The sequence below is a fragment of the Lithobates pipiens genome, unplaced genomic scaffold (genome assembly GCF_037356315.1).
Source record: "Lithobates pipiens isolate NorthernLeopardFrog02 unplaced genomic scaffold, aLitPip1_a1.2 Scaffold_10, whole genome shotgun sequence".
NCBI classification, from domain to species: domain Eukaryota; kingdom Metazoa; phylum Chordata; class Amphibia; order Anura; family Ranidae; genus Lithobates; species Lithobates pipiens.
Genome location: NW_027507686.1, coordinates 57,951,642 through 57,965,466, shown reverse-complemented (window position 1 = coordinate 57,965,466; position 13,825 = coordinate 57,951,642). Strand labels below are relative to the sequence as shown.

General features: G+C 44.2%; 1 protein-coding gene across 1 annotated transcript in view; it reads left to right on the top strand.

Moving 5' to 3' along the window:
* Positions 1-13,825, top strand: part of SLC7A6 (solute carrier family 7 member 6) — an 86,914-nt gene that overhangs the window by 17,816 nt on the left and 55,273 nt on the right. The window contains exon 2 of the mRNA XM_077455481.1: positions 3,376-3,912. Coding sequence (XP_077311607.1) covers positions 3,405-3,912 — 508 coding nt within the window. The 5' untranslated portion in view covers positions 3,376-3,404. The remainder of the gene's footprint in view (positions 1-3,375; positions 3,913-13,825) is intronic.

Sequence of the window (13,825 nt, the reverse complement as noted above, 5' to 3'; positions counted from 1 at the left end):
GTGATCACTTTACATTAGGGTTGGAAGGAGAATGTGTGACGGATACTGCGGCTGTTACAAAGTATTCCGCCACATGGGGTGTTAATGAAATTCACATCTATTGGCATGTTGTGACTTCTGTCATCCGTGTGTTACTTGCAATGCCAGGGAAAGGCATTAAGATACTGGGATTCTGTCTTATGGATTTACATTACAACCAGCGAACAGGGGAATAGTTTCAACAAAATTTAAAGAACATATTTTTAAAGCGGTATTTGTAGAAAAGACCGTTTAGTTTCCAACTTTAACACTAATTGCCTCCCCTTCCCACTATTGCAATGGTTTATATTTAACCACTTCAACCCCCCCCCCCCCCCCCCCGACCATTCAATTTTTCTGCGATACGGCACTGCATTGCTTTAACTGACAGTTGCGCAGTCGTGTGACTCCGTACCCAAATGACATTGCTGTTCCTTACCAATCCCCCCCCCCCCCCCCCCCCCACACACACACAATATAGACACAATTTTTTTTTTAAATTTAAAATAAAAAGAAACTTTTTCTTTGTTAAAATTTTGTATGGCTCAAATCGCACCATATCCACACCTGCACAAAAAAAGGTGCCCCCCCCCCGCACTGGAATAGGATTGCACGTGTTTTCCACCTCTGCAATCCAATTCTGTCAATTTCACTGCGGATGCCGTTAATGTAACATTGACACCCGCTGTGGTTTGCATAAACGCTGTGTGATTTCAATGTGGTGCAGGATTTGCTGTATTTCCCGCACCACATATATGTGAACCAAGCCTTAGCCATGTTGCAAATGCCCAGTGGTAAGACAGTGGTTTTGCCCAGTGGTAAGACAGAATATGGTCAGCTTAGGTCTCTGGTTGCTTTGCTGCAGGCAACTGATGTAAATATGAGTTTGGAAAGGAAGAATGGTTACCTGCAAACAGTGCAAAATATCTCCTGCCAAGATAAACTCTTCTCATCAGGAGTCCTGTTATGGGATTTCTCTGTTCTCTTAACAATGGAATTGTTATTTCTGCCCTTTTTTGTGTTAAAAGCAGTCCCCCTGTCAGCACACAATAGCTCAGCGGGGAGATCGCATAGTAAGTACTCCTCCTGAGCTCTTCAGTTATTTTTCATTCAACCCGCTGGGTTCAATAGTGTGCAGTAGTATGAGCACAGTATTTTTTAAATCAGAGTTCTGCCAAATTATTATTATTTTTTATTTCTTTTTTATTTTAAAAGTCAACAGTTACAAATACTGCAGCTGCTGACTTTTAAAATATGGGCACTTACCTGTCCAGGGTGCCCGTGATGTTGGTACCTGAAGCCCATCTGTCCCTCGGCTCTCGGGTGCTGCCCCCGCCATCTTCGGTAAGGTAATCGGGAAGTGAAGCCTTGTGGCTTCACTTCCTGGTTCCCTACTGTGCATGCGCGACTCGCGCTGAGCGTTCCAACTGGTCCCTGCTGTCTCATGGGACCCGCGTGTCTCCCAGAAGACAGTGGGGGGGGGGGGGGGTGGCGTAGATACCCACGGATGGTGTGGGTATCTATGCTTGGAAGTGGGAGCAAAATACCTGTATTAGACAGGTATCTGCTCCCCGCTGAAAGGTGCCAAATATGACACCGGAGGGGGGGTAGAATTCCAAAAAGCAGAAGTTCAGTTTTTGTGTGGAACTTCGCTTTAAGACCATTGGCAACTCATTTTTAAATGTGAAAACAAAGCATGTCTCCATGTTATAGATCACTGCTTTCCATAGCTCTGCAAGGTGGATGGTCAAGATGCTGCTGTAGCTGCCACCCCCCTCTGCTTCCAGTTCCACACACAATCGCATGACTTCTGGCCTAGTGTTCCTATGTGTAAAAGTCTGGTTCTTGGTAGTGGTTCACCGAAATTTTTTCTTTTCTTTTCTTTCTTTCTCCCTGTGATAGACAGCACACTGGTCCAATGGCGGGACATTGAATCAGTGTGACATGATCACAGGAGGCGGGACATTCAAATCCAGCTCTGATCTGGTGAGGCTGCATTGATCTCTTGTATCATGTCTGCAGTCTCTGACCCTCTCCTCCTGTATCATGTCTGCTAGAGATGCACCAAATGGAAATTTTGCTAATACTATCAGCAGTGTGTTTAAGTAAGAGATGACAGATATGATGTAAGAGATGGTTGGAGACTGCGCTTTTCTTGACCTTTCTTGCACTAAAGGTGCTAATAATGGGCAACGATAAATTCATAATAATGGGGAGAAAAAAAAAATATATATATATATATATATATATATATATTAAAAGAATTTTTAACTGTTTTCGGTAGTTCTACCTCACTTAGTCCAGCCCTCTCTGCTGTTCTTTTTTTATTAAGTGACTGTGTAGCAGCTCATCAAAGGCAATCAAGGAATTGCATCAGCAGCTCAAGCCCAACAGTCCATAATTGATGTCTGGGCTGTGTGATGCCCTTGTTCTAAACAGATAGGCAAGTATAAGGCTTCTATTACCGACGTAAAGCGGAGTTCCATCCAACTTTACTACTTGGTCTTAAACTAAAGACCACCCATTGTTTTTTGGATATACATTTTTTATATTTTACCTTTTTTTTTATGATGTACAAAGGCGTTCTTTTGTCCTAGCCTTGCTGTGACAAGGTATGTAATTTCCTCTTTTGCCTCGGCCCTCCTCACTTCATATATAAGTTATGTCATTAGAGGAGCTGTATTCGTCTTCCCCTAAGCAGTGTCAAGTGCAGAAGCTCCGTCACCGACATCTTCTCACTGGCTTCTTTTGGGTTGGGGATCTTTGGCCGTCTTAATTGTCCACCTGGGATGATATAACTCGGATGCATGGCACAGAGGAGTCCCTTCATCCTGGCATCGGGCAAATGCCAGAATTGTATGCCGAGCTGCCCATGTAAGCATTAAATGTACACTGAAGCTCCACTTTTTAAGGCCTCATCATGCACACTGGATGTTCTAAAAAAAAAAAACGGCAGTAGCGTTGGCTGTAGAAAGCTGTAGCTGTAGAATGAGGTGTGGTGTTTTTTAAATTTTTTGTTTTTAATTTTTTTTAAGCTTTTATCAGAGTTAGTGTTTTTACAGCTGAAAAACTCCTCTTAAAACCCCACTAGTTCTAAGGGTTTTTTTTTCCCCATCCAGAAAACACCCTTCCCAAAAAAAACGCTGATAAAAGCCTATTTGTACATGGACATAGGATAACATGCTGGGGAGTTTACTGGCTGCAGAAAAAAAGCCAAAAACAGCAGCTGTAAAAATGTCCAGTGTGCATGAGGCCTAAAATACTTTACCTAGTTTAATGTTGTGCTATATTTAAAATAAAAAAAATAAAAAATCTTTGAGTTTAATCCATGGCTTTTTATTTTTTTCTCTCCTCCAGGTTGACTCCAGACACTTTGGACTTTCATCATGGAAGAGACGAAAAGCCTGGCGGTGCCTCTTACTTCCTCTAGCCCTGAAGAGGCTACTAATAAATCCAGCATTGACGCAGACAGTCCTCAGGATACCATGCAACTCAAGAAAGAGATCTCGCTGCTCAATGGGGTCTGTCTTATTGTGGGCAACATGATTGGCTCAGGGATTTTTGTGTCTCCTAAGGGAGTGCTCATTTATTCTGCCTCTTATGGGTTATCCTTAGTCCTTTGGACTGTTGGTGGTATTTTCTCAGTGATTGGAGCTCTGTGCTATGCAGAACTTGGTACCACAATTATAAAGTCAGGAGCAAGCTATGCATATATCCTTGAGGCTTTTGGTGGATTTGTGGCCTTCATCAGACTGTGGACTTCTCTGCTCATCATAGAACCCACTAGCCAGGCGGTTATTGCCATCACTTTTGCCAATTACCTGGTACAGCCCGTCTTCCCTACCTGTGAACCTCCCTATGTGGCCTCCCGTCTCATTGCTGCTGCTTGCGTATGTACGTAATTATTATTATTTTTTTTTCTTATGTAGTGTGCTTTGTTTTATTGCTGCGTGCGTATGTACTTGATTTATTGATGCTGTTGGCATATGTACGTAATTTATTGCTGCTTGCCTATGTATGTCATTTTTTAATTTTATGTAGTGTCATATTACAAAATTGTAACTTTAAGGGCTCGTTCAGATGGGCAGCCGAGGGCGGTAAAAATAGGTGGTTGGTTTTAGGAAGGCTCTTATAAAAAATCGCAAATAAGTGCATTAAACTAAATAATAGACATCATTTATTCCTACACATTTGTAATTTTTACTTTAATGTACACCTTTTAACAGTGCCACCTAGTGCATTTAAGTTCATATTTCTTTTAGTAAGCCAGCATAGTAGTACCGCTGAAACCGATATAGTCAGGTATTTAGATGGTATGATTTATATTTCACATGCTGTTAATGGCTCTCTGTGACTCCGTGTTTATAAAGTTCACCATGGACGATGGGTGTATACACATGAGAGAGTAGCAAGATGGTGGGTTTTGGTGCATATGTAAAAGATAGTTAACCAAAAATATCTGCTCCAGAAGACGGTGCATTTTGATGATGAAACGTGTTACTAAACCCAGGACCCTGCATTCACTATATCTGGTCTCCCAAAGTGCACAGAACATGGAAATGCATATATTTTAGTAAATCTGCTAAATACCTTTTCTAATCAGCAGTATATAGCAGTCTTGTGACTTCTATCAGTGTCTGGTTAAAGCTTTTAGGAGGAGTTTTCATTCTCCTCCGACTGTCCTATGAGGCTGCAGGATCCCTGTTTGGACAATGCTGATTGGCCCTGTGCTGATCACATACACCCTCCCAAGGAAAAAACAAACTTCCAGCAATACACACCAAACTGAGCATGTGCAGAGTGCCTCCAAGGCTCTGTACTATCAGGAGGTGGCTTGGGGACTGTAAAAGAAGGGCAGGAACAGAGCAGACAGGATCAAACAGCCTTTTTACACAATGCAGAGGATTAAACCCTTAGGCTCCACAGTGAGTATAACGAGCATGCTTTACTGCATATGCAGACTGATTTTACTGTTGTGGGTTTAGTAACACTTTAAATCCGCCGTATGATATTCTAAACTAATTAAAAAATCGATCCAGGAACATTTAATAAAATAAGCTCATATTATAACCACAAATGGTTTTACTAGACACTAACTTTTTTCTAATTAGCTTTTATTTTTGGCCTTGTGAGAAGATGGGGAGGCAAACCATTGCTGCAAAATCCCCCAGGATTGGATTGTCTAAAGCCCCATACACACTATCAGATTTTCTGCAGATTTTTTTTTTTTCCCTTCAGATTTACCAAAACCATGTAGTGTAAGGCCCTGCCTGATTGCATACAAATTGGAACTCCTAAGGTTTGACCTCATATTATATGGTTTTGGTAAATCTGAAGGGAAAAAATCAGCAGAAAATCTGATAGTGTGTATGGGGCTTAAAGTGGTTGTAAACCCTTACAAACCACTTTGACCTACAGGTAAGCCTAGATTAAGGCTTACCTGTAGGTCCAAGAAATATCTCCCAAACCTATACGGTTTAGGAGATATTTGCCCGAAGACGGGCACCGCTATCTACGGCGCATACGCTGTAGACAGCGGCGCACTGAGCGGGGCATCGTCAATGACTGCAATGCCGCGAGTCTAGGCTCCCGTGCGAATGCGCGGGAGTGACGTCATCGCTGCTCCGGCGAATCACAGCGCCGGAGCAGTGAGACCCGCGGAGACCCACCAAGAAAATGGACGCTCGGACCTACAGGGGACAGCGGTGACTTCGCTGGCTCCTGTGTCAGGTAAGTGACACATAATGGACTACTATGCGATGCATAGTAGTCCATTATGCTTTGCCTTTGCAGGGAATGAAAGAGGAAGTAAACTCATCAGGGTTTACTTCCTCTTTAAAGAGGAAGTAAACCCTGATGAGTTTACTTCCTCTTTCATTCCCTGCAAAGGCAAAGCATAATGGACTACTATGCATCGCATAGTAGTCCATTATGTGTCACTTACCTGACACAGGAGCCAGCGAAGTCACCGCTGTTCCCTGTAATCCGCCGCATCCATCTTCTTGGTGGGGTCTCGCAGCTCCGCCGCTGTCATTTGGCGAAGCCGCGATGACGTCACTCCCGCGCAATGCGCACGGGAGCCGACACGCGCGGCAGCTCCGTCGTTGAGAATGCCGCGTTCAGTGCGCCTGCGCGCCGCTGTCTACGGCGCATGCGCCGTAGACAGCGGTGCCTGTTTTCGGGCAAATATCTCCTAAACCATATAGGTTTAGGAGATATTTCTTGGACCTACAGGTAAGCCTTAATCTAGGCTTACCTGTAGGTCAAAGTGGTTTGTAAGGGTTTACAACCACTTTAAGAGAGGGAAAAAACAAGAACAGCATTCATTTAAAGCTAACAAATTGGATTTGTAGTTGGTTGTCCTTTAAGAATTTAAAGCGGGAGTCCGCCGGGACTTCGCGTTTTTTTTTTTTTTTTTTTTAAAGCCAGCAGCTACAAATACTGCAGCTGCTGACTTTTAAAATAGTGACACTTGCCTGTCCAGCGCGCCTGCGATGTCGGCACCCGAAGCTCATCTCTAGATCGTCTTGTCGGGTGCTACCGCCGCCATCTTGGGTATGGGAATCAGGAAATGGAGCCTTTCGGCTTCATTTCCCGGTTCCCTACTGCGCATGCGTGAATCGCGCTGCGCAATAAGGATGGTCCCCGCTGCCTCTGGGATCTGTGTGTTTCCCAGCAGGCAGCGGGGCACTTGCGGAAAGGGGCGTAATCTACGCCCCTTTCCGCAGAGAGTTATCCCGGAAGTGGGTGCAGAATACCTGTACTGTACAGGTATCTGCACCCCCCCTCCCCCCTGAAAGGTGCCAATTGTGGCGCCGGAGGGGGGGAGGGTTCCGATGAGCGGAGGTCCACTTTAGGGTGGACCTCCGCTTTAAGTGATAGCCATAGGTTTGCTTTCTTAACATATCAAATATCGGGCAACACAAAAAATTGCAACTGCCACCATTTTATTCTACGTGGCCTCTGCTTTCAGAAAATATATAATTTTTTCAGGGTTTTAAAGTGGTTGTAAAGTTACTAATTGCAAATGCTGGAATCCCCTGTTACAGGAAGTTTCACTGTGCAGTGTATGTTGAAATTTTTTTTTTTTACCAAAATACCTTATTTCAGAGCGCCGCTGTGTGGTCGCATAACCTCCCGGCATTCTCCATCCTCGATCTGATGACTACAGTGGGAGGGGCTGATGTCAGCCGGGAGGTCACATGAGTGCATGGCGGCGCTCTGAAATTGGGTATTTTGCTGCATAATTTAGGGGGAAAAAAAAAAAACAGATGATGCACAATATATCTTGTTGTAATGAGAGGGGATTCCAGGATTTGTGTTCAGTGACTTTACAGTCACAGCAGCATAGTGGCGGACATAAACTGACCACGGTATTATGGATCAGCAGAAGAGCTGGGCGGTTTTCTCAAAAAAGAAAAACTCGATTCACGATTCGAATCGAGGTGTGGTGTGTGTTGTACACCGCGCCGGTCCGGAGGAGCGATGTCAGTGCCGGTCCTGGGGAACTGCAGGCAGGAGTTTTTATGCGAGGCAGCAGCTTCGGCCTAGTCCGCGGCGTCCGGCCTCGCTGACTAGGCCGAAGCTGCTGCCTCGCATAAAAACTCCTGCCTGCAGCTCCTCCGGTCCGATGCGTGGTCAGCGCTGGTCCTGGTGAGGAAAAAAAATAATCGATTTGACCTCTCAACTCGATTCAAGATTCAAATCCAGCCATGATTACCATGGTCAGCACACTAAGGGGGACACAGGAACAGACAGGATCAACCAGGTACAGCATAGAAAGGGACGGATTACATGGCACATATTCTGCTTTAAAAGAAAAGGATAATTTTTATTTTGGTTACAACCAATTTAGGTAATTTTCCAGCACAAAATACAGATCAGGCATGACCTTATTGTTATAATAATATTTTTAATTAAAATTAAATAATTTTTTTATTTTTTATTTTTTTAAACCTCCTATTCTCTCCTGGTCAGAGCAGGGAGGGATTCCCTACATTAGCTGAGCTCAGTGTTGATAACAAACTCAAAAAAAAAAATTGTATAGAAAAAGGTTAAATGGAAACTCAATGTTTCCTTTGACTTTAAAGCCCCGTTCACGTTTATCAATTTGGGATTGCAGGTGGAATCGCCACAATTCTGCTTGAGATTCTAAATTGCAGTGCTGGAAAAACTCAGCACACGTGTTCGGGTGCTATTCATTTTCAATAGGACCAGAACGTGGTTTCTTTTGCGTTTTTGCTGCAATCCGCATCACGAAAAGCTTGTAGCCCAGCTTATTTTTGGGTGACAAACTGCGTGATGCGGTTTTGGCGCGATTGCAGAGTGATTTATCGCACATCAATTGCAGTAAAACCACACTATTTTTAGGTGAAGGTGAATGGCACCCGAACACGCGTACTGCCTTTTGAAAGCATTGCAGTGTTATTTGGAATCGAGGGCAGAATATTGGCGCTTCTTCCTGCAACCCCAAATCGCTAGATGTAAAAGGGGTCTAAAAATATAGTTTGGGACAGCTAGGTAGAAATGTTTACTAATGCCCTGTACACACGATGAGATTATCAGACGAATCATCATTCTTCTTTTTTTTTTTTTTGTATACTAATCTCACGTTGAATTTACTAGTCACGAAAATTCTTATACGACAGAATAAAATTTAGTGATGTAATGCATTTGTAATGCATTTTCGAAAGACAGCTGTACTGATTAAACGAATCGTACGATCTGGCATTGTACGAAAAAAAAATTCTGTGCATGTCCGATAGAATAATATCCGATGAACTGTCCTGATTGGCTCTCCAAAGCTCTGTACTAATGTTACGATTATCATATGATCAATTCGAATGCGGCATTTTTTGTACGCTTTTCGGATCGTGTGTACAGAGCATTACTGTGGCAGAATTCGGAGGCCCCTGTGAAGGCTGTAATATAGTGCCATGGCTTGTGCTGCACACAGTGCCCCTTGCTGTGTTTCTAGCCGAGTCCTACATGCATCCTTTCTGTGGCTGGAAAGAAACAGTGATGTGGAATATCAGCCATTCAAGAAACGCCTTGTATTTCTTTCAATGAATACAAGGCATTCTCTGGTTGGCTGAATTGGACCTTGAGATGTCATCTGATTGCCTCTTTACCTTGACCAATCAGAGAACCAGTACACTGCAGAAAGCTGTAATTAGAAGTAAACTGCCGTGTTTCCCCGAAAATAAGACCAAGTCTTATAATAGTTTTGGCTACAACAAAAAACACACTAGGGCACTGGGGGTTGGGACCCCCTCGGGGGTTGAATGACAATTTGCCAGGGGTCACCGAATCCTGGGCTGTTCCTGAAGCCCACGCTGTTCTCCCAGACTTTTTGCGGCCGCCCAGCTGAACTATACCTGAAGCCTGCGGCTGCCCACTCAGCCTCTTCACAGCCCCCATTCAGTTCACGGCATGGCTGGGGGTCAGAGACTAGAGGTCAGCTGACTGGTGAAGAAGGAGGGCCTGGAGGAGACCCTATCTCCTGATTTTGGCATCGACAAAACCCGGTCGCCAGGTCGCATTGGCGACTAGAAATAGCGACCTCGCGCCTGGGGCAGCACAGCTGGGGGTATCCTGTGTCTGTGGACCCCCCCAGCGTGATCGCGTCGGGCCGTTCCGCCGGCGGCCGAAAATTTAGGCCGCGGCTTTGAGGCCTTCTGCGGTCCTATGATTCCTTATGGAATCTGGCGCTCCTCTTGTGGTCGCCGTTGGTATGACAAACCAGCAATGTTAATGAAGATTCCTCTGCCTGTATTATATTACCTGCCTCTTCTTCCCTTTTATTTAGAACCCCCTAAACATTATATATATTTTTTATTCTAACACCCTAGAGAATAAAATGGTGGTTGTTGCAATACTGTCTGTCACACCGTATTTGTGCAGCGGACTTACAAGTGCACTTTTGTTGGGAAAAATAATTTAGTTAATAAAAAAATAAGACAACAGTAAAGTTAGCCCAATTATTTTTTATATTGTGAAAGATAATGTTACGCCGAGTAAATTGATACCCAACATGTCACGCTTCAAAATTGCACCCGCTCATGGAATGGCGACAAACTTTTACCCTTTAAAATCTGCATAGGCGACGTTTAAAAAAATTCTACAGGTTGCATGCTTTGAGTTACAGAGGAGGTCTGGGGTAGAATTATTGCTCTGGCTCTACCGATCACGGCGCTACCTCCTATGTGTGGTTCGAACACCGATTTTATATGCGGGCAGGACAGGGCGCGTTTAAAAATTATTACTTTTTCTGCTTTATTTTAACTTTTTTTTTTTTTCCACTGTTCTTTTAAAAAAAATGTTGTGTCACTTTTATTCTTATTACAAGGAATGTAAAAATCCCTTGTAATAGAAAAAGCATGACAGGTCCTCTTAAATATGAGATCTGGGGTCAGAGAGACCTCAGATCTCATATTTACACTAAAATGCAATTGAAAAAAATAAATAAAATGTCCCTCTAAGAGCTATGGGCAATGACTTGGAGACGGGGGGGGGGGGGGGGGGGGGCGGCGACGGCGCTGCTATCTTCCCCTCACTTGTCTCCATGTCAGGCCAGGGACAGGTCCGGATCGTCGTCACGGACCTGGCTCCTAACTTTTTAAGCTGGCTCCTAGATTCCAAGCAAATTTGTCAACCCCTGGGTTTCACTGCTGCGCAACGCCACAAAGTCGGAGACATGGTGAGTAACACTACCTGTGATTATAGTTGCCATTAAAAGTCCCCATTATAGTTCTCAGATCAGCAGATGACCTTGATCAAGAGCACCTAAGTTAGATGATCAGAACTCCCCGCCGGCTCTGCCACCCATCCCAGCTCCCCGCCGGCTCTGCCACCCATCCCAGCTCCCCGCCGGCTCTGCCACCCATCCCAGCTCCCCACCGGCTCTGCCACCCATCCCAGCTCCCCGCCGGCTCTGCCACTCATCCCAACTCCCCTCACCTCCCACCAAGGAGTAAGAGATGGAATAAAAATAGAGAATACATTGAAGAGAGTGGAAAAGAGGGGGAGGAACAAAGAAAAAGGGAGAGAAAGAATAGGAGAACAAGAAAGATGGCTAGAGGGAGAGAGAGATGGGAGAAAAAAAAAAGAAATTAGGATAATGAGAGATCAAAGGGAAAGAAAGGAGAACAAAGAGAATGAGTGGTACATCCTAAAACGTACCATAAGGGGTTTTAATACTCTACGAGTGGTAGGGACTCGGGGAGCGCTAAATATCAGTGGGTTAGGGGTGCAAATTACTTGTCTTGCCTTGGGTGCTGACAACCCACCCTATGAAAATAATTTTACTGTTAGGGGTCCCCACAACTTGGGAAATTTTATCAAGGGGCCACGGCACTATGAAGGTGGAGAACCACTGCACTGGGGCTTATTTTCTGGGAATGTCCAATTTTATTTATGGTATGCACAAAAAAGTTTCTCCCCGTCAGGGAGAGAAATTGTGAAATTCTGTAATCCCCAAAAATAAACCTTAGTTGAAGACCTTGTAAAAAATCATGTAATCGGATCTGTAAAAATATTATATAATGTGCAGTGTGTCTTATTGTGGAAAATACCTTATTTACAGCTCCGCTGGGCATTCATGTGACCCGCTGGAGCTCTTCTTCCCCACTCTGAATACTGCAGAGGGAGGGGCCGAGAATCCCGCTGACATCAGCCTGCTCCGAGCACTGCAGAGGGAGGGGCCGAGATTCCCGCTGACATCAGCCTGCTCCGAGCACTGCAGAGGGAGGGGCCGAGATTCCCGCTGACATCAGCCTGTTCCGAGCACTGCAGAGGGAGGGGCCGAGATTCCCGCTGACATCAGCCTGCTCCGAGCACTGCAGAGGGAGGGGCCGAGATTCCCGCTGACATCAGCCTGCTCCGAGCACTGCAGAGGGAGGGGCCGAGATTCCCGCTGACATCAGCCTGCTCCGAGCACTGCAGAGGGAGGGGCGGGAGGAGAGGAGAAGAGCTCCAGCAGGTCACATGAGCGCCCAGTGGTGCTGTAAATAAGGCATTTTCCACAATAAAGTTACACAAGGAGAACTGCACATTATATAACCTTTTTTACAGTTTCCAATTTTAGTACATCAACCCCCTTGTGTCACGTTTGTTTGAAAATGTACAGTACAAAAGCACATATGATGTTTTGTATTGTGTACGGCTGTTTTAAAAAAGTTAAAAAATACTAGAAAAGAATCTCCCCGAGATGCGTTAGGAAGGTGCTAGACTGCCCAGGCTGCATGTGACCAGGAAGTGCTTAGGTTGTTTAAATATTGATATTCACGTGTGAAGAATTTTTGGCAACATTTGTTGCATTTTAGGCTGTATTAGGGCTCATGCACACAGGACATTTTTTACAGCTGCTGTTAAGGGCATTTGACGTGTTGTGTGGGGTTTTTTTTAATTAATTTTTTTTACCACTTACTGAACGCCACACGCCGATATACGTCCTAACTTTGAAGAGGAATATCGTCATGGCAGCAGCTAGCTGCCATAACCCCGGTATACTCTTCTTTGGGTGGTGGTCTGCTTTCAGATAAGAGTGGTCTCTGCAGTGGACTCGTGGCAAAATCGCTTTTATCAGAGGCGGGAGAGCCCCCCCCCCCCCCCCTCTGCTCTCTAGTGCCCTCCGCCACTTACCGGAGCTGTTGGCAGCGGTGGAGGCGATCGGATGTTTCCCCTTGCTTGACATGGAGACGAGGGGAAGATTGCCCCCACCTGTCTCCATAACATTGCAGGGAGGAAGTGCCATCAAAACGTCACTTCCACCCATAGGGCCCTTAAAGGGCCATTTTTTTTTTTAAACATATTTTTTTTGTGTAAATCTGAGATCTGAGGTATTTTTGACCCCAGATCTCATGTTTATGAGGTCCTGTCATTCTTTTTTTCTATTACAGGGGATGTTTACATTCCTTGTAATAGAAATAAAAGTGACTTTTTTTTTTTATTTTTTATAAAGAACAGTGTAAAAAGGTAAAATAAATAAGAAAAAACGCCGAGCTCACATGCAGAAGGGAACGCAAACATGAGTAGCGCCCGCATATGAAAACATTGTTCAAACCACCCGTGAGGTATTGCTGCGATCGGTAGAGTGGGAGCAATAATTCTAGCCCTAGACCTGCAACTCGAAACATGCAACCTGTAGAATTTTTTTTATTTTTATTTTTTTTAAAACATCGCCTATGGAGATTTTTAAGGGTAAAAGGTTTGTCGCCATTCCACGAGCGGGAGCAATTTTTAAGTGTAACATGCCGAGTATTGATTTGCTCGGCGTAACATTATCTTGCCCAATATATATATAAAAAAAAAATTGGGCTAACTTTACTGTTGTCTTATTTTTTTTTTTATTCAAAAGTGCATTTTTTTTTTCCAAAAAAAGTGTGCTTGTAAGACTGCTGCGCAAATACAGTGTGACGGAAAGTATTGCAACGACCACCATTTTGTTCTCTAGGGTGTTATAAAAAAAAATGTATAATGTTTTGGGAGTTCTAAGTAATTTTCTAGCAAAAAAAACTGTTTAACTTGTAAACAACAAATCTCAAAAACAGGCTCAGTCCTTAAGTGGTTGAGTGCCTCTAAAACCCTCTCTGTTAGCATATGTGTCCATGCACACGTAAACTGTCAGAGGCGTGTGGAGTCATAAGTGTTTAGTGGCAGTAAAAAAAACAGCTATCCTGTGCTTCCAGGAGCTGTAAAAACGAAAAACGCCCCAAAAAGCATTAAAGCCACGTTTTGCCACGTTTGACATTTTTGGGCGTTTTTATCCCACGACGTCGTTGCCAGCTTCATTAACAACACAGATTCT